We start from the raw sequence: 23,685 nt of genomic DNA, 5'->3' as shown, positions 1-23,685 counted from the left end.
TGACCCTATCTCTCTCGAAGGGCGGGGAAGGCCCTGGCACTTTGAGCTAAGTATTATGATCGTGGAATAGAAAAAGTGTGTGTCGTAGCAAACGCTAAAAGAGCAGACAAAATCCTATTTGTCAGGCATGAAGGTGGGCTGTTTTGAAGGCTACACATGTACAGTGAAGGATTATGTTGCGGACACTGTTTCTTTATTTCCTTCGCCATTTCTAAGGTGAGTGGCGGAGGCTGAGGGACCGGGAAAGGGCTTCTCCTGGTATTGTTTGTCCGTCTGTGATAGATCGGTCTAGACAGCCGTTCAGGCTCCCTGCGAGCTCAAGAACCGGAGCCTGAAAGGGAGAGTGGGGGAAACCGAGAGGAAAAGGTCACCGCGATATTTTTTGTTAACCCTTAAAGATGAGGAAAATCTAGATGGCTGGTGTGGTTAAAAGAACCGGAGAAGCGATTGGAATGAGCCCGGAGGGAAAGGGAGCAGCGCTGTGGATCGTGGGTTTACCCCCATGCATCTAATTGCATTTTAAGAGCTGTTTCCCACAACAGGAAGAGAGTTTACGAGGCGAGTGCCAGATTATTTCGTTCCCAGAAGTTTCCTCTGTTTAGAAACTCCGAGGAGCGCGTTAACCCCGTGTCAGATTGGTGCGGGGCCAGACAAACACAGAGAGGCGCACACAGGCTGAGCCTGGCGTGCAAGGGGCCCCGCGAGCGAGCGAGCGGAGCACGCAGTTAGTGTTTCCCCATCTCTTCCCTCCGCCTCCCTCCCCCGGGTCACGATGGAAAACCCACAGCGGAGATTCACAACCACTCCGGGCGAATACCGAAAGGAAAGCGAGTTTCCGCGAGAGCTTTTCAGATCGGATCAACTTCTCCCCTCCCACCCCGAAGCCCTAATGACCTGGGGGTGGGGAGGGAGTCGACTTTGTTTTATAGCACCGGGCTGCCCTCGGTTTGTTTAATGTATACACTGAAAGGCAGACAAACCTACCTCCGGTTGTTTTGAAGCACAGCGGACTTCACAGGGAGGGTCATACCTCGTGGCCCGAAAAGGCAAACAGGGACTAAGGCTTCCGTTCCTCTTTAGGTTACTTTGAGTGGCGTATGGGTTTTCCTTTTGTAATAAGACCTTGTCAGTGGAATACAGGCGACCGTGTTGTGTAAGCCTATGCGGTGCAGATTAAAAGGAGTTAAGGCTCCAGAGCCGTAGATAAAAGCTGGTTTGTGTTGGATTTGCCTGCAGCGCAGACCATCCTCATTCCTCTTTGTCTGAGCCCTGGCTCCGGGCGCTCCAGCCTTATTGGAAATATTCCCGAGGAGTCAGCGCAGAGCCAGGGCAGCAGGCAGCTCAGCGTTTATTTACACTTCCCATCTAAATACATCTCTAATTAGATAGAAGCAACACCGGAAATGGTAGATTGGTTGCATAGCTCATAGAGACGAGTACCAATAGACCCTACAGATTTTCCCTCTTCTCCCCCCCCCCCCCAAAAAAAAAGAAAGAGCCCATGAAAACCAAGCCAAGAATCTGGAGACTGAACTGAAATAACCTCGTAGTAAACCACACAGACCTATTTTGAGGTTATTCTAATGTTAAAGAAGTACTTAAGGTAGGAGAACTGAGGGCCCAAACTGCGGTGTGAGTGGTTATTAATATATGTCTGGGGTCTATACTAGGCTGGTGGACAGGCTAGAGTGCAATAGGCACTGAGTCCCTATCCTTCAGTACCAGGATGCGATCCTTATCTATAGACGCCTTGCGATTTAGCTAATTTCATAACAGCCCTGCCCAAAACAGTTCACTTTCTTCATAAACAGGGGCTTTAAAAAATCAGGACGGTTCATAGCCATTCTAAGCTAGTATTTAGAGGATTCAGTAGAATCACTGATGGAGAATTTTGGTTAGTCCTAGGATTGAAAAACAATACACAAGGTTTAAATCCCATTGGTTCTTAATTTGTGGACATAAAAAATGTAAGGCCACCATTAAAAAATTGAACAATAGGACATAAAAGTCTGAATTACAGGAATGACAATCTGTGACTCTCCCCCTCCCCCCAAAGAACCTTACAACTTTGAAAATGGAGTGGTTAAAGGACTAATTCAGTCTAGAGGCCTCATCTTGATCCTGGTAGTGGGGGTGTAAAATACTGTAATTCCATTGACAAGGGAGTTAATTCCTATTTTACTCAGGCCTTTTAATGTCGGCTGATGTACACAAAAGGCCACTCAGCTATCTGTTCGTAGGACTTGGATAGTGCAATACACTTCATTACACGGATGACATGTGATACTGTCTCTTACGTCTACATCTATAGCACATTTTAGTGTGGGCCTTTAAACAGCAGTGCATAGGGTAGGAACAGCAGGCTTAATACTTCCTCCTTAAACTGATGTTTAAAAATAAATGGTAGCTAGGATGAATGTTATGCTTCTTGCTTTTTGCAGTAATCTAACCACTTAGAGATCAAGTAGATTCCTTCCAGCGAGCCAGACTAACCCCATTTAACTACGTCGAAAAGCTCTCGCTGTGTGTGTATAATGAGAGGCAGAGGAGGCCTCATCTGCAGATAGGGGGAGTTCCCTTGTCCGTGAGCAGCACTGGCTATATGTAATCCTTGTGTCCTTTCACCGAAGAGGCTGATAGGGAGTATTACTCTGAATCGACCTTTTCCCTCAGACCTGTTCGGCTGTCAGGACTTGAACCTTTAGCTAGAAGCCTGAACGATCTTTCGAGCAGAAGTTAATGAATGTTTCACAAGGGTTTCTCTGTCATGTGTAGCACCTTTTAATGGATGAGTTGACTAGTTAGGGACAGAAAGCAAGAAGGCCACCAGCTCACAGAAAACAGTTCTCTTAGAGAAGTTCTGTTAATTTGTAGGAGGCGCTTCTATTTTTTCTTTTTGCCGCACAACAAAACAACCTTCAGCTAGTATTAAGATTTTCCTATATAGCTTTCACCAGTGGGACAAGTTAAGATTTTTGCATTACTCCCCCCCCCGTATATGTATATGCTGTAGGGGTTATTTTGGTGCTATTTTTCTGTATGAAATTTACCTTTATACATTAATAGATTTGGTGCCCTGTGATTAGGCATGCAAGGAAGTGCGCTTGGAGAAGACCCTGACAGCATAAAATATAATTTGTGATCTGAAAGACAGTTTCCAGTATAATCTCATTATGCACCACAGACTCCCGGTGTTATTTTGTAGAAGGCGGACAATGATCAATTTACATTGACCTGGGGCTGGGCGAGCTTTTAGATGGTAATTGCCATATTGATTTGCATGCAGAGAGGAGACCTGCTAAAATTAAAGACCGGAAGCTAAATTAAACTAAATTTATTGTCTAGGTGCAAACTAAAAGACCTGTTAAAGTGTAGGGTAGAGTTTAAGAATCTGAAACTTGGAGAGGAAAGATGTTTACATTGCTAGTCCCTTTAAAAATTACATATTCTTAAAAAGTGGAATGTAAATACCCAGTTTTGACAGAAAGTATATATGCCAATTCTGTGTCATGTAAGCATTGCTACTTTAAAAAAAAATTGTATAATAAAATCCTTGCTTTTTTTCAATCCCCTCCCCCCAAGTCCCTTTGTGATTTGTTTCCTTAGTGTGACAGTAAACACACACATGCTTTATTTGAATAGAACAATTAAAGTAGAAAGTACAGACTCCACCAACTACACTGGAAATTCTTTGTATAGAGTTGAGTGTAACCCTAAGGAAAGAGAGTAGGCTAGAAGTTCCGCTCTACATCAGTACTCACACCAGTAAGTACTTCATGCATGTATTATCACCTTAATTTATTATCAGCAAGATCACTTTTTTAATAATATCTAGCTCTTATATAGTGTTTTTTATAAGTAGATCTCAAAGCACTTTACAAAAAGGTCAGCATCCTTATCCCCATTTTACAGTTGGGGAAATTGAGGTGGGAGAGCGGTGAAGTGGTTTGCCCAAGATCACCCAGCAGATTAATGGTAGAGACAGGATTAGAGCCTAGGTCTGCTGAGTCCCACTCCAGTGCTCTATCCAGTAGGCCACAAATTAAACTTTCCCCTTAAATTATGCTTAGCAAACATGTAGAACTCTCATGCCATTAAAAACTGCAATAACATAACAAATCTCTATGCTGTCATTCACTTTACAGATGTCCCAATGTATTTTAGTATGGCATAGGTATGTCAATATTGTCATTTAGCAGTTACTTGTAAGAGTTCTGGCTCAACTTTAAAATAGATTAAAATTAAAAAAATAGATAAAACTCTTATCCTAAGTGTTCATTTAAAATACTCTGGAATATATCACCTAGTGACCCTTGCCTTTAAATAGCTTTATACCACAAAATACTTAGGCTCATGTTCTTAGTTTTAAAAGTCCAGGCAATGGGACAATTGAGCACTCCAAAGTAATTGATGTTTGCATTCACACATCATCAGGAATCATATTTTTGTATAAGTCCAACCACTCAGTAGTTCTGTAGTATAGGCACTAAACCCTATAGACATTTTACCTAAATAACTAAGAAAATATTAAAATTACATCTAGGTTCATGCTTTGTGTTAGAACTAATACCCAAACAAAAACACTACCTGTGTGGACGTTTCTTTTGTGTACCCAATAGGAAGGAGGAAAGAATTAAATTAATCCAGTTTTATATTTGGTTAGTCGCACTTCCTCTGCTAAGGTTGGATATTAGCTGATGTTAATTTTTTTTTTTTAATGTTGCAGCATATAGACACACAGAAGTGAATTAAGGATTGAGAGGCAGATTCTCAGTATTGCTTTGAATTCTCAGAAAACTTTTTTAATGGTATTAGAAGGGACAGAGACAAACCCATTTTCACTGGAAGATCTGATGCTGCTGTGACCCAAACATCTTCTACATGATAGTTTAGGATTTTGGATAGGTACCACCCGGGTTCCTTAATCCACCCACTGGTGCTATAGAATCTAAATTCATAGGGACCTTTTAATGCACATATTATTGCTAAGACAGACAGTAACATGTTTTTAGAGTCACACTATTGAACATTTAGCAGGGTATTTAAAATCACCTATAATCTGGGTACCATAGTTTGCCTACTAAAATAGTTGTGAACAGAAGTGTGTGTGCTTGCACACAAACTGCACTCTGAATCTCCCTAACTCATTCATCCCTATATCCAATTGTATTAGCCCTCATTGTGGGAATTACTTTTAACATGTCACTCCCAGACATTATATGTTGTTAGGGTCAAATTTAATTGGCCCCTCAGGAAGCAGTACCTTTTACATACATCCCCAAATATATACATACATCCTCAAAACACTTTACAGGTTTATGTAGGGGCTTCATTAGCACAATTAACTATAGAGGTATCAATTTGGAACTCAAAAAAGGCCCATATACAGTACCTTGGCTTTCCAAGGTCTGCCTGGATATAAAATCAGGGGAAATAACACTTCCCAATTCCAGCCAAAGCAATTAGGTAGATCAGAACAGTACTATGCAGCAGGAAGTGGTCTTCCCCTCATTTCTCCACTTCTTCTGGTCCAGTGAATTGTGTCCTACCTATGTGTGGCCAACATTTGCTTCAGCCGTGTTAGCAAATCCTCCACAAGGCCTATGTCTTTGCGGGAAGATGGGCAAGGTCTGGGCTCCCACAGCTTGACCAGGCTGGGGCCTGAGGGGAAGGTTGGCATAGGCATGTTTGAGGTAGACTTCAGCTAAAGCTGACCCAAAGTACATCTGCCTTTTAAAAAAACCAGCTGTAATGTGTTTAATGGTAAACATTTTAATGGCTATGTGACTTGACATTAAAAGGGCCCATTAAAAAGTAGCTGTTGGTAGATGAAGTCAGATGATCCAGTCAGAGAAGAAAATATGTGAGATGTAAGTTTTAAACTATCACTTTCCCCATAAGTTAGTGAGGTTGGGAAAGAGGAGAGGGCCCTCCTGAGCAGACATTTCAAGAACGCATTTTCAATAAACTGTATTGGCTCTCCTCTTTATACAAATTGCTGGTATGAAAGAAAAGCAAGCCTATATGCATGGAGGCAGGCATAAGCTAGTGAGATCAGGTTTCCGACTGAGCTCCCGGAGGAGAAGTGAGCATTTGATTGAAGCTACACTTGGTTCTTGGTTCCCAGGGGACAGCAGCCCTGAAACACGAGAGCTCTCCCTCCCTCCCTCTCTCTCTTCTTCCTCTAAAAGCCTTTGTGCTGAAAGAGCTTCAGTAGGCACGAATCGCTGGTCTCTCACAAGAATGTGTTGCAGCCTTTGCTGACATTGTTTTGTTAGCAATGGGTTTTACCAGGCAAGCAGATTTTTAGCTCCGTACAGGCAATGAATAGTCGATGCCACCAACCTGCAAATACCTACTGGAATAATTTACAGGGGAAGCTGGCTGGGAAGTTCAGTGCAGACCCACCGCGTCAGTAGTGGCCACTGTGCCTGCCTTGAGAAACGTTAACCTAGAGCAATAGCTGGGCCGAGATGAAAATGCTCTTTAAAACAAAACAAAAAATCGTCAGTCTTTTCTTGCAGTCGGCGGTCACAAAGCTATATATTGTGCATCCGGGAGCTATATATTGTGCATCTCAGTGCCGGTTCTCATAGTCTCTTTATCAAATTTAATCTATTTTTAAACTCTTAGGCAAAATGGCTTACTGTTAAACATTTCTGTAAAGATATACATTCCAATTAATCATACATAATTTAGCCAAGAATAAATTAAAGGGAGAAAATATACTTTGTCAGTTCTAGCGAAATCTCCACCTTTCCCTTCGCAATAGAAAATTTACACATAATGGGAGAGATATTAGCACAAGTGTAATCAATGAAAGAGCAGGCAACTTATAGCTAACGTGCTGTTTAATTATTGTACAGAGTATTTCACAAGTAAAGTCTGATTTGCATCAGAATAGTAGATTTTTAAAGTAGGAAAGGAGAAACTGCACGTGCATGATTTAAGATTCAGTTTAGAAACATTCTTAAGACTTGAGTGGGTTGGTGACAGTTTATTTTAACTGGACATATGGAGATAGAAAATAAAGTACTTCTTCTGTTCAAGTTTTTGGGACAATAAGGGATGTCCATCGTGGGATAATCAATATATGTGCAGAGCTCAAAGCAAGAGGGAGGTGAAAGGGTGCAGGAAACCCAAGGGTAGTCATGTAAATATGACACACAGCCCGTTTCATTTGCTATGTCAAACTAAAGGCAAACAGATTTGACTCAATATCTTAAAATCTAATCGTAGTTGCCTTACTCGCTCCTAAAGTCACTGGGGATATCAACCTGAGCAAAGCCATCTGGAATGGTCCATTATGTAGATTCGGTATTGTAATGGGGAAACTTTATAACAAAAATATCTTAATTAAAGACGAGCTGGGGGTGCAGTTTGCACCGATTCTGACGATTATGGAAAGTCAGTTTAATACAAAATAAAGGAAACTTGTCCTCACCCCCCCCCCCCCACCCGTATGGGGGCAGCCAGTGGTATCCATTCAGTCATGACATTTCTGCAGCAGAAGAAGGGGCCTTAAGCTTCCAAACGCTCCAATGACCGAGACATAGTAAGGGGCACGGCGTACTTTACACGAGAAAGTCAAAGCTGCAGCTGTGCTTTGGGGCTTCTTTTGACGGGAAATCAAAAACAATTGAAGTTGTGACCAAACTTTATTATCAAAGAGAGGAGTGTGTGCGCGTGCTTGGTCTGTCTCGAGTTTGGAGAAAAACCGAAATATCGTCTGGTGGGGAAATTAATAAAAGGAACTCCACTGTATCGGACAGCAGCAAGATTCTGTTTGAAAAATCGGATGAAACAAACACGGTTCTCTCCACAGTAGGAGTGGGGTAGAGGGGGTTCCTTGTTTGGACTAAACCAGCTGCAGTAGTTGATGCTACAGCACTGAAGGCAGACACAATGCTGCTGTTGTTGGTTTGATCTCGAACTGTGGATTGTTAGTCTGGATTTAACTATGCGGTAAGGGGCGGGGGGGGGGGGGGAGAATGTGAAGGCTGTTTACAGCTAGTGCAAATAATGTGACAGCTGTTGGAGCGCGAGTAGCCTGCGCCTCTTCGGCACCTACAACAAAGCTCTCACTATGGAGGCAGCAGTAGCACTTCAGAGCGCTCGCACAGATAGCGGCGGCGCGGATTAAGAACTAATGAGCTGGGCTGGGGTGTGTGGGGGTGTGTGTGTTGCTTTTTAATGTAATAGTTTGAGAGAGGGGTGATTTTTCTCATCATAACTTGTGTGCACATACCTGGGCTAAATTTCAGACAGACCCCTTGCTATCGCAGTTGAGTAATACACCTGTAGGGGAAAAGCTCTTCCTGGAGTGGAGGGTCTCTCTAAAACAAGAGACTAGATAATGACTTCAATTCCTTTTGTTAAGCTTGAGAGTGAGTCTAAAGGTCAAATTCTGCCCTGGCCGTCAGCAAGGGCAAACGCAGGGACAACAGCGGGCTTGGAATTTGGCAAAAAAAAAAAAAAAAAAAAATCTTGGCTACTAAGCCCTGCTCCGTTTCCTGGAAGTGGGTAGAGTGCTGAAATGTGCATATACCAGGCCAGATCCTATTGAAGGCAATAGCAAAGTTCCCCTTGAATTCCGTGAGAAGAAAAGCAGGCCCTGTGGTGCAGGGGATTGTACACATGGGATGATGATGATCTGAATTTCCCTTGGACTGAGCTGATAATGTGAGATGACTCCAACTTGGACAGCATTTCTCAAAACAGTATGGTGAATCGCATCCTTTGTTTTTAATGCAGGTGCTGCTGTAAAAGAAAGTTGTTATCCTGAGATCAGTTGTAGGCATTCTCTGATCAACTAGACAGTATGTTGTCAGGAGGGTATGTAAGATTCTGGGTCAAAAACAGCTTCAAAAAAGTAAAAACGAGAAAGTAATTTGTCAGGCTAGATCTCTTAAAACAAAGGCGTTTTAAACTTAAAGAGAAATTCACTACCTGATTCTGTCTGTCCTTAAGGTTTCCTTATGTATCCAAACCCAGCCCGCATGATTAAGAACTGTAGGGTCTGCCTATATTTTCAAATTAGGTAGTTTTAACTGCAACAGAAAATCGTTATGTTTTTACACACAAAGTAATCTCTAAAATCTATTTTCGTTTGGCCTGGAACTCTTTAGAAAGACAAAATTTCACATAGTGGGTATAATCTTCGTTTAAGGGTGACTGTCTTTATTTTTCTTCAGTCTCCCTCCGGCCCACCCCCCCAATACTGTTGGGTCTTTATGAATAATGTCGTGGTGTTGACGGCGGAAGTTACTCCAATAGTAATTCAATAATCTTAGCGTCAATGCTATAAATTAATCTTTTATATGACGTATGCCATTTCTGTAGGAACGTTGCTTGCGAAACTAGTTTCGCCTTGAAGCTAAGGCGGAAAGATAAACAAGTCTACGTCGCCAAAATACTGGCACTCTCTTCCTTCTTCCAAATCTTTTAAAGTCACGGAGCAGTATTTCCAGGATTATAGTACTGCCTCTGCGGAGGGACTGTCACTGGCTTTAAAAAAAGCTAATGCAAATTAGAGAAAAATAATTTTCTTTCAGAGATATGCAATGTATTAGTCACTTGTTATCGTGCTTAGAGGCAGACCTCATTTGCGCGTCTGCCAACTCGCTCACATCTGCTCAGAGCTGTTCAGGGCATTTTAACCTTGGCGGTGTAGTGTCGTAGTCCCACGGATCAAGAGCGAGTAATTAAAGCTCTAAGCAGCAGCAAAAATTCATAGCCGCCCATCTGCATAGCAGTTGCTTCAGTGCTTTGTTTCGGTGCTGAGTTCTAAGATGAAAAAACAGAGATTGCAATGGTCCTTAGTGTTTCCCTGTATGACCGATGTGTGTGTGAGTCTTCATACAACTGTGGGGTATTAACCCAGAGGAACATCGCAAAACTTTGTATAGAAAGCCTGACTTTGCTTTTACAGTAACTTTCGGATTCACGTAATAAACGTACGTTTCTGATGTTTGAACAAGAGTTGTAAAATCAGATGACTGGCACATGCCTACCTGCTCTCTATAGGATAACTATTTCTTTAAACGGTCTGGAGAAGACGATGTGAGGGTTTGGGACCAGTAGTTATGTAAAAACGTGTAGATGTGCGCGCAGCTCCTTGTTTATAACTGTTGTCTAAAATGTTCCGTGATTTTCAGAAGTACTCGCAAAGTATTTCCCAGGAGGGGGAAACATTCGCATTGTAAACACTATATATATATATATATATATATTTTGAGGCGGGGTGGTACTCTTCAAGTATTGCTAAACATACGCCGACTGAGTTGTTTATAAGCCGCTCCAACTTCCCAAGCGCTTTTCTTAAATGATCGCTGAATATAACTATCTTGTGCCTACAAGAGTGCAGTTGAGTTACGCCTCCCCCCCCCCCCCTCAGCTGCATAGACAAAGTCCTGCGGGGAGCAGACGGATCCCAGGCTAGTTAAGCTAGATATGCTAGACAGGGGACCAAGTTTAATATCTCGCTGTCGGCGCGCCGGCCATTTGCTGTATAATGAGGAGCTGCTTTACTCTCCGGAGAGAATCGCCTTCAAACTGCCTCCTCTTGGTGATGGGTTGTGTGTCTGTCTGGGGAAAGGGGGGGAGGGGGCTGCTCCTAATCAATCAGCCTCTCAAAGCTGTTGCTTCGTAAATGAGGGAACCACAGGCACTGTCAGCCACAATTATGCAAAATCAACTCGCCCGTGATCAATATCTGCTAACATCCCCTGTGGATACTGCGGGGGGCGTGGGGGGGGGGGGTGCTCTCCCACCGTACGGTACAGCTTGAACTGGTGAGTGCGAGAGAAAGCAACGTGGATCAGGGGCGGTCAGAGGAAAACCAAGGGCGTATGTCCCATTAATCATTCTAGCAGGGGGTGCTGTGTGGGGAGGAGAAGGGGCCCGGAACGGTGGTATTTATAGCCAGATAATGCTGCGGAAATGAGTGCACCATTTCGCTCGGCTCTCACAGAAACAGGCGGACTTATCTATTCAATGTGTGGGGGTATTTTTTTTTTCCAACCTGAAGTTTCCTGTCGGCAAAATAAGCGGGGCAGGGTGGGATGGAAAATGCGTTTGTACAGGGAGCTGAGTTAGACGTGCACAGTGAGCCTCGCCAAAGCCAGACGTGTGTGTGGAGAGAAAGGTGGCTCAAGGTGTTTTTTTTATTCTTCAAAGCAATAGCCATACGAAATCAACCCAACATGGAAAGTTCCTGAGCTGTAAGGACTCTGAAGGGTTAAGGGGTGGGGGAGCCCGGCCCTGCGCGCTCTCCCTTCTCCCCGAGACTCCGCTCGGCGGATGCAATGTTAGCTTAATTACCTGAAAGGCACATTTGTGCCAGGCCGGCTGTATCTCTCTCTCTTCTCCTGCTGCTCCTCCTGCGCAGCTCAGCCTCGGCTGCTGCCTGTTGTCTCTGGCAGCAGCAGCGGAAACCCTCGCTCCTCTGTGTGTCTCTAAAATGGCGCGGACGGTCTAGGAAGTGAGAGATGCAGAAGAGGGGGTCGGTGACAGAGGGAGCCTAAACTATCGCTGGGAAGGGGGGGGCAGACGGTGGCTAAGGGCCATCGATAAAAGGGGTTCAGATTTAGTGGCTCTGTGGCGTATGGTGCAGGAGCTCCCTTCTCTGGCAAGCATGTCCGCCTAGCTGCCTCTCTCCCCAGTCATCTCCTCCCCGGAGGAGGAGGGGGCGTTATTAATGTCGTTGCTGGAGAAGTGGCAGGATGAAATGCGAAGCTGCCCTTCGCGATTTATACTCTAGAAGCCCCCCCTCCCCCGCGTGGAGCCGAAGCCTTTTCCGCTTCAGCTCCGCCATTCACACAAGGGAAATGTGTGGCGGGGGCGGGGGGAGAGACGCAGAAGCGCAATGGACCTGGTGTCGCCACTTACCGCTTGCCAAGTACACGTTTCAGCGGTGACCCTTATAACACTCTCACAGGGTGGCCCGTGGAGGGTCAGCTCCCCTGTGTCAAGGCCCCTCTTCTTCACGCTAAACAACCCCAACTGGGGTGCCAGCCGTGTCTCTGCTTCAGCAAATAAAATGTCCTCTTCCCCCCCACCTCCTCGGTGTATTTCAGTGGGGGGCTCAAGCATGTGCTTCACCGTGCTCCAGATCTAACAACCTGCAGACGCCGGCACCTCTGTGAACTCTCCAAAGTGAGCCGCGTGCTCCCTTCCCCGCCCCTTTTGCCGCGGGGTTCCCCCTAAAATAGGTGGGATGGTTCCCCAGCGCTGGCAGGGAAGACTGGGACTCTGTCGCGTACGTGGGCGAGATGGCCAGGGTTATTGGAAGGATCGCCAGCCATTTTAACTTTCCTTCGTTGGCCTCCTCTCCGCCGCCCTTCCGCCGATCCCAGGTTTATCATTAATTTAAAACTTTTGTTTGCAAATGGCGGTGAGAACTCGGCACCGCTTCGCCTGGTAGCGCAGGCAGCTGCTGGGGGCGGGCGGGGGGAGCGGGGCGGCCGCTGCGGAGTTACTTTCTATGGCAGGCTCGGACGCGCGCGAGAGACCGAGCGGAGCAGACGCACGTGAACCAAGCGCTGCTGCTCTGCCTCCTCCCGGGCGCATCTGGCGGTGAAGGGTCCCCCTGCCCGCGCCCCGATCACGCACAGAGGCGGAGGAAGGGATGCATGCGGGAGTGTTCCCTCATGGGGCAGGGAATCGTCACTGGGCCAGGCAGGGGGGACAGTGCCTGGCCGTGAATGGGGAGCGATTGAAGTCCTCGTTGCCTGCCTTCCTTCCTTCCCCATGTCCCCCGTCCCCGGGAGCCCCTCGTATCCTTCGCCCCAGTGGGAAACATCCGCCTCCTCTGCCCCCCAATGTCTAATCCCTCCTACCCCTCCCCCCTTTGATCCTCCGTGTCTGCCCCAAGGGCGGGGGCTTGCCCTTTGCGGCCCTCCCCCGCGAATCCAATCGCTGGCAGCTGGAGAGCCGCAGACAGAGGCCACAGTCATCTCTGCCTCCCCACTTCCCCCTCCCGCGGCTGCAGCGTCTGTCTGTCTGTCTGTGGGTGGAGTCCCTCTGGGCGCACCCCTGTCCCCGTCCTCTTCCCAACGTAGCTGATGCCGAGTAGCAGCTCTGGCTGCCCTCAGATGGCTCCGCCGCGTTTTGTTTACACGGTAGAAAGTCCTGATAGCCTCGCTACACGTGACTGTGTGGGAGCCTCGGCAGGAAAGAGGAGTCAACACGCAGAGGAAAGAGGTTGTTTTAAAATCTTAAAATAGACACCGACCCTCGTGTGTGTGTGTGTGTTTCTTAAACCGAAATGCACTAGTGTTGTGCATGACTCAATATGTATTTTAAATCGGTTTAGAGACCTAGCTGGCACATTGTACTTAGCTTTATGGTTAAATGAAATGCCACACGTCCCGGGTAAAGGTCAAACTTCTTTTTCTAATCCGCAGAGCCATGCGGCGGCTACTTAGCCTGCTGCTTCCTAGCCTGGCTTGCAAAATGTGTGTCAAATCAGTGATGCTGTGTAGATCTTGCAAAATATACCTTGGGTATTTTTTATTAAAAAGAAAAATACCCTCCCCTTTAACCGCCTATCCCAAAGCTGTACACTAGGTATCCTAAACTGTGCAATATGGTGTCTTTAAAGTCATTTCTAACTCTGGTGTCGGTAAATGTATAATTTGTAAATATATTAGCCATAGGTATAAGAGAAACGCGGTGGCTAAACATGTTTATAAGTAGCTGTCCGTATTTAAGCTTATAAATACTGTAGGAGTGCTGCCCTATAAATCAAAGTCTGGCCGAACAGTTTGGTCTAATCGAAGTCGATTGCTATGAATCCCGAATTGCTTTTCACTTCTCTTAGGGATTTTCACAAACCTAGAAATGATCATTCCAGTGGCCTGGAGACAATCAGGATGGGGTAATTTATTGCACTATTTTCATTTCCGAGGGCCAGATTGTTTAACTACCTCTTGCTCTGTCGGTGCCACTTGCTTTCTACATTACTCGCAGACTTTAACCCATGAAGCTTTCTAGCCGCCTGCAGTCGCACTGAGGGTGGGTCTGTGGCTTTTGCAGTGGAAACTGGCGAGCTGCCAGAAGGAGCTGGAGGTGGAAAGAGTAAAGGCGCCAAAAGGGAACTCGTGCGCCGTTGCATTCTCTCTCCTTCCTGGCTCTCTGCAGCTGCCTGTCCCCAGCCGGGCTTCCTCTCCTTTCCTTACCCTGCTTTCACCTTTTCCACTTGTTCCTAATCAAGAAGACGTCCTCACAATAGTGACTCAAGGGAAGTCGGGGGGAGGGGCAAGGCGCTACCACTTTGCACTGGCTTCCCTGCCCAAGAGGCAAGAAAGAGCGGCGGCGTCCCCTGGCCCCCGGCATCGGGTTTTTCTAGTTTCCAAGCCAGGAGTGTGTTAACAAAACTTTGCTGCCGCTGCTGGCGTCAATGGCTGCCAAAAGTCTGTTGACGTTGCGAGGGAGACCCAAACGTTTCCCTTTTTTAATCAAATGCCCAAACAGCGCTGTGTGTGTCTGTGCCTGTCTCTGCATCGCGGAGCTCTGGCTGCGTGCGGAGAGCGCCGAGAACTGGGTGTTCCGGGCACCAGCGCTGCTGTCTCAGGCTGCCCTGTAACGCGAGCACGCCTGGCAGTGCGGGGAGGGGGGCAAGAGAGCAAAGGGGCAGCTCAGCGGCACGCTTGGAGCCAGGTTAGTGTTTTTAAGTGCGTCTCACACGCCGGCATTGCTCTGAAATTGTGTGTGTATCACGCTCTATATATAGCACCAAAGGGCTCGCCCAGCCAGACACCTCCGGGAGGAAATTCCGTACTCTCTCATGTTAGGCTGAATTCTGCTGGGCGCCCCTCCCGCAGCAGGCTAGTTTCCGAGGAGTTGGCGGAGCAGCGATCGGTAATTCCTGCCCCCGAGGGGAACGGGCTTTCCAGTCCGTGCTGGTACGTACGCGAGAGCGGCACGGCAGCAGCCAGCAACTGCAGCGCTGACTCTCGTGCGGAGGCGGTGGGGTCTCGTACCGACTGACTCCGGACTGGATAAACCAGCTTGGAAATAGCCGGCCGTGGTGTGCTCTGTGGATGTTTCGGGAAACTGGATCCGAGGTGGGCGGGCGGGCAAGGGTTTAAACGCGTCTTTTATTCCCCTGGCTGCAGTCACACACGCGCCTGTACAGGTCTGTGTTGGGAGCGCGGCCGCGAACGCTCCAGGTTAGAGATCGGGGCGATCCGTGGAGGAAAATACCACAGGAGCCGGATTTCTCCCTTTCCCTGCGGGGAGGGTGGTAGACCCGCTGTAAATGGAGGGCAGGAGCCCCCCCCCACCTTGCGTATTAAATGCTTCAAGGTTGGTGGAAGCGACAGAGGTTTTACAGAGGGATTTGCCTGCTGATAATGGGGTGCTGGGGGAGGTGGATTATTTGTAACGCTGTGGGTCACCCTCCCCGAGGGCTGTGGGTCACCCTCCTTCATTTTGCGACCCCTTGTCCGCAGAAGGAAGAAAGGAGTCGGAAGAGTTAAAGTCTCTTGCTTGTTGCAATGAAATTATGGCTGGCAGTGGCGCCGCTGTTTGTTCAACAGACCTCCACTTTTAAACAGTTCACAAAAAGTTCATCAGGGCGGCGATTATAAATACAGCCACACGTACGTATCCACAGCACAGCGCGACCCCGAAAGCGATCGCAAAGCCACTGCCTCCCCCCTCCGCTCCGAAAGGATAACTGGGATCAGTGTAGCTCTGTTAGAGGGCATTAATATTGCACGCCCTGGAGAAGCTGCACACGCGAAACGAGTGTGTGTGGGGGGAAGACGTTTCTTCGCACGCTCAGGGGACTGCAGTGCTGCTTTGGAGAGGGAATTGCAACATTTTTCTTTGCAAGCGCTCAGTAGCAGGTCTGTGCTTCCAGCCGCACGCAGCCTGCCGGCACAGACACCTCGGCCTCAGGCAAACTTCGTGCAGCTGGCGGAGGAGGGGAGGTTCTTGGCTTGCAGTCGAAAAGTAGGGTGGTTTTTTTTTTTTTTTGTTAAATACTTCGGGCGTTGGCTGCCTTATTATTGGGCACTTTCAGTTTGATCTCTCGTATTGCCCGATCTAGCGAGCCAGTGAACCCTTAAGCCGCGAACGTAATTTTTAGTATTTCATTATTTGCAAATGGCAGGGGCTTGACAGGCTTTAATTCAGGCACCGCAGCTGATGTTAATGATACACTTCCAGCGAGGAAACGAGGAGCATTAGCAGTTCCGCTAATGAGTAATATCAGTCTGCCTTTCGTGCCCTCCGTTTAAAAAAGGGAGAGCAGTGGGCCCCTTTACACACAGCCCTATCTATTTGGACTTTGCGTCCATTCCTTACAGATGAGGCAGCACACGGGGCGGCTACTAACCGTCTGTAAAACCCTAAATCACTCTCTCCATGCTGCTGCTCTATTGAAAACATTACGAGCGGTGCATCTGGAAACCAGTAAATCTGTCCAGAAACCGTCTTTCCAGTGAAATAACTCCCTTTGAGTGATAGCGCACTATCTAATCTCTACAGATTTTTGTGTCCTCAGCACAGTTTTTGTGGACTTCATTATTGAAACTAACTATTCTGGAGGGAGGAGGGGGAACGTGCTATTTCATTAATATACATTTGTTCCAGGCATGGGGCTTTACACAATAGACTTCTCTAAGGAGGGGGGGGGGGAATGTTTGAGAACACGGGGCTTTCCTGCCGTTTTATTTCCTGAATCTCGCTGAACGGGTGTGAAGTGTTGTGTTAAACACACAATCTGAGATTCTTCCCCCTTAAATAGCAAAGTAATCATTTGCATATCGTGGACTCTGACAAAGGAAGTGAGTTTACTCGAGAAGCATATATGCTTTGGGAAACGTTCTGGATTAAATTCCCCATGGTCAACCATCCATTACTGGCTTGTATGCATGTGTAAAAAGAGTGCCGTGCCTCCCGTTTGAAGGACTCTATTTTTGTAAGAGAGGAAGAGCTGAGGGATATCCTGTGCATTAAAGTCTCCCCCTACTTATTAACCCAGTATTTAACAGCAGGATGCAGGCTGAAGCTCAGTCAAAAGAAACGACCCAACCTCCAAAGAGCAATTAAAATCCTGCACTGGAATAAATCATGCGCCGCGATAATCCTGTTAATAAAACGCAGCTTGTCCTGACACTTCACTCATGCAGCAAACTAGAATTTAATGGGGGTGGCGATGGCATAAGAAAGGAAGAAAAGGCATTCTCCCTCCGCGACAATCCGGTTACCTTTCACCTGCCTTTGCTGCTGCACCACACAGCGCCTATCCTCTCGGACTGCTAATACTCCTCCAGCGAGCCCGCTAATGATTTCTTTCCCTGGAGTAAGCAGGCGTCATTTGAATTACTGAAAGCACTCGCAGCAGCTCCAATGCAAAAGCCATCAGGGTTTGGTGCTTAATCAAATCAAGGGGTGGGGAGCTCAGCAACCCACTTGCTATTTTTAACCCATGTGCAAACGTTAGGAGGGAGTTTTCCTTTAGATCCGTTTCGCAGAGGCATCTCTTCAGTTTAACTCGTACTGTACAAGCTTTCTCAGCAGTTCGTAGGGTGGGTGATCTAGAAGGTATATACTTGTTGTTGTAATGCGCTTTCTGCTATTACGTATTCCGAATGTAGATTTGTTTCCAGTTTAAAACGCACTATCCAGCATGCAGAATCTCTCCTTATTTGGGTGTAGGTAAGGTGCATGGGACATATTTGGGTATCGGTGTAGACTTTGCCAGTCCAGTCGTTTCTTAGTTCAAATTAAATGCATTGGAGAAACTTTTTTTTTAAATTGTCGATAGCCTGGAGAGATTCTTAATTTTGTGGCTATGCACTAGGGAAAAGATCCATCTCCTCTGACCTATAAATGCCCTCAATTTGCTCCTTTATTGCAGGGTATCTCTCCCTTAGCGTTTAGCGTAGGCAGCTCACTCCCCACACCAATCCTGCATTCATTATTAATTACCCGGAGGGAGGCTGGCTGGCTGCTCCACTGTGCTGTTTGCACTTCCTCCTAGACCAATCTTCTCAACTTTTGTTTTAATAGAATATAAAATCGTGAAGAAAAAGCAGCGCTTTTAAGACGACGTCATGCTTTCTGCAACTCCCCTGTATGGCAACGTTCATAGCTGGATGAGCAATGAAAGGGTCCGCATGTGTGGAATTAATGAAGACAGGTAAATATTTAAGCTTCTGGCAAGTTAAACCACGGTGAGATTCTGTGATGTGAGATTTCAGAGTTCATTCGCTTTCCTAATGCCTGAGTAGATAGCTGCCTTCTTGCATCGAGATCAGGCCAGCATGGGGGGAAGACATGTGCGTGACAGCAGTAGACCAGCAAGTGATTTACTGTTTAACAGGCAACCTGGTTCAGTGAAGCAGTAGCGCCCTTCAAAAAAGATTACTCCCCTAAGCAGCCTTTAAATGCACTTTTACACTTAATTTATTATTTTGTTCTTATGAAGGAGTATTAATCCAAATGCATATTCTTTTAACTCTAAATGCTAGGCATGCCAGTCCCATGTGATTTGCCTCTCAGTGCCTTAAAACAAATGGCTTGCCCAGTGATTAAAAATCGAAACAATGGCCTTTTTATCTAGGTACTGGATTCCTTATTGTCACCCCATATGTTATTTTTTTCTCCTAATACTATTAATTCAAGAATCTTAGTTATGCTTCTTAATACATATTTTCCAAGTGGACTCTATGGCTAAAGGGACACCACCAACTTGAAATCTAGTTTATTTAAAAACAATAAGCCTCAATAGTACTTTCAGAGACTACACTTAACTTTGAGTAACCCTGCCAACTTTTGTGATATATATAATTTCCTGTTTCTTCCCCGCTCCTCCTCTGTTTTTTAAACAATTTTCTCCTTTGTTGCTGACTGACAGCCCCCCAGAAGCAGGGTGTTTGTGATATATACAGGGAAAAACAGTGAAAGTGACTATTTGCCAGCTCTGTGGAAACACAAAATAAACAAACTGGGTTAAAAAGTTTCCAGGTATAGTAATATTAGGGGTTATTTGTATCGTTAACAGATTTATAAAATCAGAAGTGTAATTTTATTTTTTTTCAAGTTATTGTTAGCTCTTTAAATATCAAATGATTGAAATGGTCTCTTCTGGGTAATGATGAAACTTTCCTTCTGCTTCATGTCAGCTGTTTTATTCATGGGATTTGAAAGTTGGCACTAAGGTATATTCTTTATCAGTGCTTTCTGTGATAACAATTCCCAGCCCTGGTATGGCGCAGATGTGGAGCTTACTCTTTAGCATGAACGTTAGTGTGTATTTAATTTTCTCTTCTCTAACATTTAGAGATGGTATGTGAATATGGTACATTAAATTACATAATTATCACTAGATATGAAGTTTAAAAAAAAAAACTAACAAAGAAGTCACTTGCCTTTGGGATAAGTTCTTTTGAAGTGGACTAAAATTTTCTTAATGTCAAAACCTTTTTTACCTTGAATCTGTTCTCAGGCAGTATTTAAATATCATTATTTTTTTGTGAGTTAATGTAGAGGATGGAGACAATTTCATATGGGATTGTTATGGGAAAATTGAAATATGGAGCCTTACAATCTTTTATTAATATTATATGCAAGGAATATTTTCAACTAGTAAGCTTACATTTTTAATAGGAAAATTCCAGTAAATGATGGCGATGCTCCGAAAAGCAGACTGGAATTGAGGGAAGAAAATCACCTGAATCACAGTGTGGTAAGAGATTAATAGCTTTAGACTGAAATAGCATCTGATTATTTTTTATTTCATTTTTGTGTGATGACATTTCATTTAAAGAAATTATTAAAATATCTTGAGTGCAGCTAGGACTACAATTAAGACACAAGTTGCTTCAGATAAGAGGCCTTCTTCAAGCTGTGGTAAAAGGTTACTTTTTTTAATTTTTCAAAGGTGTGAAGAAGGCCTCATGGTAGATTCATAGATTCTAGGACTGGAAGGGACCTCGAGAGGTCATCGAGTCCAGTCCCCTGCCCGCATGGCAGGACCAAATACTATCTAGACCATCCCTGATAGACATTTATCTAACCTACTCTTAAATATCTCCAGAGATGGAGATTCCACAACCTCCCTAGGCAATTTATTCCAGTGTTTAACCACCCTGACAGTTAGGAACTTTTTCCTAATGTCCAACCTAGACCTCCCTTGCTGCAGTTTAAGCCCATTGCTTCTTGTTCTATCCTCAGAGGCTAAGGTGAACAAGTTTTCTCCCTCCTCCTTATGACACCCTTTTAGATACCTGAAAACTGCTATCATGTCCCCTCTCAGTCTTCTCTTTTCCAAACTAAACAAACCCAATTCTTTCAGCCTTCCTTCATAGGTCATGTTCTCAAGACCTTTAATCATTCTTGTTGCTCTTCTCTGGACCCTTTCCAATTTCTCCACATCTTTCTTGAAATGCGGTGCCCAGAACTGGACACAATACTCCAGCTGAGGCCTAACCAGAGCAGAGTAGAGCGGAAGAATGACTTCTCGTGTCTTGCTCACAACACACCTGTTAATACATCCCAGAATCACGTTTGCTTTTTTTGCAACAGCATCACACTGTTGACTCATATTTAGCTTGTGGTCCACTATAACCCCTAGATCCCTTTCTGCCGTACTCCTTCCTAGACAGTCTCTTCCCATTCTGTATGTGTGAAACTGATTTTTTCTTCCTAAGTGGAGCACTTTGCATTTGTCTTTGTTAAACTTCATCCTGTTTAACTCAGACCATTTCTCCAATTTGTCCAGATCATTTTGAATTATGACCCTGTCCTCCAAAGCAGTTGCAATCCCTCCCAGTTTGGTATCATCCGCAAACTTAATAATCGTACTTTCTATACCAATATCTAAGTCGTTAATGAAGATATTGAACAGAGCCGGTCCCAAAACAGACCCCTGCGGAACCCCACTCGTTATGCCTTTCCAGCAGGATTGGGAACCATTAATAACAACTCTCTGAGTACGGTTATCCAGCCAGTTATGCACCCACCTTATAGTAGCCCCATCTAAATTGTATTTGCCTAATTTGTCGATAAGAATATCATGCGAGACCGTATCAAATGCCTTACTAAAGTCTAGGTATACCACATCCACAGCTTCTCCCTTATCCACAAGACTCGTTATCCTATCGAAGAAAGCTATCAGATTGGTTTGACATGATTTGTTCTTTACAAATCCATGCTGGCTGTTCCCTATCACCTTACCACCTTCCAAGTGTTTGCAGATGATTTCCTTAATTACTTGCTCCATTATCTTCCCTGGCACAGAAGTTAAACTAACTGGTCTGTAGTTTCCTGGGTTGTTTTTATTTCCCTTTTTATAGATGGGCACTATATTTGCCCTTTTCCAGTCTTCTGGAATCTCTCCCGTCTCCCATGATTTTCCAAAGATAATAGCTAGAGGCTCAGATACCTCCTCTATTAGCTCCTTGAGTATTCTAGGATGCATTTCATCAGGCCCTGGTGACTTGCAGGCATCTAACTTTTCTAAGTGATTTTTAACTTGTTCTTTTTTTATTTTATCTGCTAAACCTACCCCCTTCCCATTAGCATTCACTAGGTTAGGCATTCCTTCAAACTTCTCGGTGAAGACCGAAACAAAGAAGTCATTAAGCATCTCTGCCATTTCCAAGTTTCCTGTTACTGTTTCTCCCTCTTCACTAAGCAGTGGGCCTACCCTGTCTTTGGTCTTCCTCTTGGTTCTAATGTATTGATAAAAAGTCTTCTTGTTGCCCTTTATTCCCTTAGCTAGTTTGAGCTCATTTTGTGCCTTTGCCTTTCTAATCTTGCCCCTGCATTCCTGTGTTGTTTGCCTATATTCATCCTTTGTAATCTGTCCTAGTTTCCATTTTTTATATGACTCCTTTTTATTTTTTAGATCATGCAAGATCTCGTGGTTAAGCCAAGGTGGTCTTTTGCCACATTTTCTATCTTTCCTAACCAGCGGAATAGCTTGCTTTTGGGCCCTTAATAGTGTCCCTTTGAAAAACTGCCAACTCTCCTCAGTTGTTTTTCCCCTCAGTCTTGATTCCCATGGGACCTTACCTATCAGCTCTCTGAGCTTACCAAAATCCGCCTTCCTGAAATCCATTGTCTCTATTTTGCTGTTCTCCCTTCTACCCTTCCTTAGAATTGCAAACTCTATGATTTCATGATCACTTTCACCCAAGCTGCCTTCTACTTTCAAATTCTCAACGAGTTCCTCCCTATTTGTTAAAATCAAGTCTAGAACAGCTTCCCCCCTAGTAGCTTTTTCAACCTTCTGAAATAAAAAGTTGTCTGCAATGCAGTCCAAGAATTTGTTGGATAGTCTGTGCCCCGCTGTGTTATTTTCCCAACATATATCCCGATAGTTGAAGTCCCCCATCACCACCAAATCTTGGGCTTTGGATGATTTTGTTAGTTGTTTAAAAAAAGCCTCATCCACCTCTTCCACCTGGTTAGGTGGCCTGTAGTAGACTCCTAGCATGACATCACCCTTGTTTTTTACCCCTTTTAGCCTAACCCAGAGACTCTCAACACTTCCGTCTCCTATGTCCATCTCTACCTCAGTCCAAGTGTGTACATTTTTAATATATAAGGCAACACCTCCTCCCTTTTTCCCCTGTCTATCCTTCCTGAGCAAGCTGTATCCATCCACACCAACATTCCAATCATGTGTATTATCCCACCAAGTTTCAGTGATGCCAACAATGTCATAGTTGTATTTATTTATTAGCACTTCCAGTTCTTCCTGCTTATTACCCATACTTCTCGCATTTGTATATAGGCATCTAAGATACTGGTTTGATCTTTCCTCCCGGTTTTGTCCTGACCCTCCTTTCTCTCTGCCAATATAGCCCACACTCCCTCTCGTCTCCGACCCATCTCCCAGGTCTCCATGTTCCCCACTTACCTGCGGGCTTTGCTCACCTGTCCCCGTCGAACCTAGTTTAAAGCCCTCCTCACTAGGTTAGCCAGTCTGTGTCCAAATAGGGTCTTTCCCCTCCTCGAAAGGTGAACGCCATCTCTGCCTAGCAGTCCTTCCTCAAATAGCATCCCGTGGTCTAGGAAGCCAAAGCCCTCCTGGCGACACCATCTTCGCAGCCAGGCATTCACCTCCATGATGCATCTGTCTCTGCCCGGGCCCCTACCTTTGACAGGAAGAATCGAAGAGAATACCACCTGCGCTCCAAACTCCTTCACCCGTACTCCCAGAGCCCTGTAGTCACTCTTGATCCGCTCAGTGTCACACCGCGCAGTATCATTTGTGCCCACATGGATGAGTAGCATGGGGTAGTAGTCAGAGGGCTGGATAATCCTCGACAATGCCTCCGTAACGTCTCGGATACGGGCTCCCGGCAGGCAGCATACCTCCCGAGATGAAATGTCAGGGCGACAGATGGGCGCCTCCGTCCCCCTCAGCAGAGAGTCTCCGACCACCACTACCCTACGTTTCCTATTCGCAGTGGTGGCAGCAGACCTCCCAGCCTTAGGGGTGCGAGGCTTCTCCTCCTTTACTGTAGGGGGTGATGCCTTCTTTCCTGTATCAAGAAGAGCATAACGGTTACCTATAACCACAGCGGGAGGGTTCGGAGCAGGGGTGGAGCACTGCCTGCTGCCAGAAGTAACCAGCTGCCAGTGTCCACCCTGAGCCATCTCCTCCTCCACCAGTGGTGTATCAGCAGTCCTGTGTCCTGGGACAGCTACCTCAGCTGT

At 45.5% G+C, this 23,685-nt stretch overlaps 1 protein-coding gene across 10 annotated transcripts in view; it reads left to right on the top strand.

Moving 5' to 3' along the window:
* LOC112106443 (BCL-6 corepressor) overlaps nt 1-23,685 on the top strand; it is a 123,553-nt gene that overhangs the window by 50,699 nt on the left and 49,169 nt on the right. For 7 of the 10 annotated variants that reach the window (XM_024199672.2, XM_024199678.2, XM_024199674.2 and 4 more), the window contains exons 2-3: nt 18,025-18,154; nt 19,624-19,702. In XM_024199672.2, coding sequence (XP_024055440.2) covers nt 18,069-18,154; nt 19,624-19,702 — 165 coding nt within the window. In that variant the 5' untranslated portion in view covers nt 18,025-18,068. Of the gene's footprint in view, nt 1-14,486; nt 14,662-14,823; nt 14,907-15,896; nt 15,961-18,024; nt 18,155-19,623; nt 19,703-23,685 lie in introns of those variants that run through there. The other 3 variants (XM_024199670.3, XM_024199671.2, XM_024199673.2) reach the window with 3 other exon arrangements.

The sequence above is a fragment of the Terrapene carolina genome, unplaced genomic scaffold (assembly GCF_002925995.2).
Source record: "Terrapene carolina triunguis isolate 2854851 unplaced genomic scaffold, T_m_triunguis-2.0 Scaffold26, whole genome shotgun sequence".
Classification (NCBI taxonomy): domain Eukaryota; kingdom Metazoa; phylum Chordata; order Testudines; family Emydidae; genus Terrapene; species Terrapene triunguis.
The sequence above is the reverse complement of the archived record's forward strand: the minus strand, read 5'-3'. Positions and strand labels throughout refer to the sequence as shown.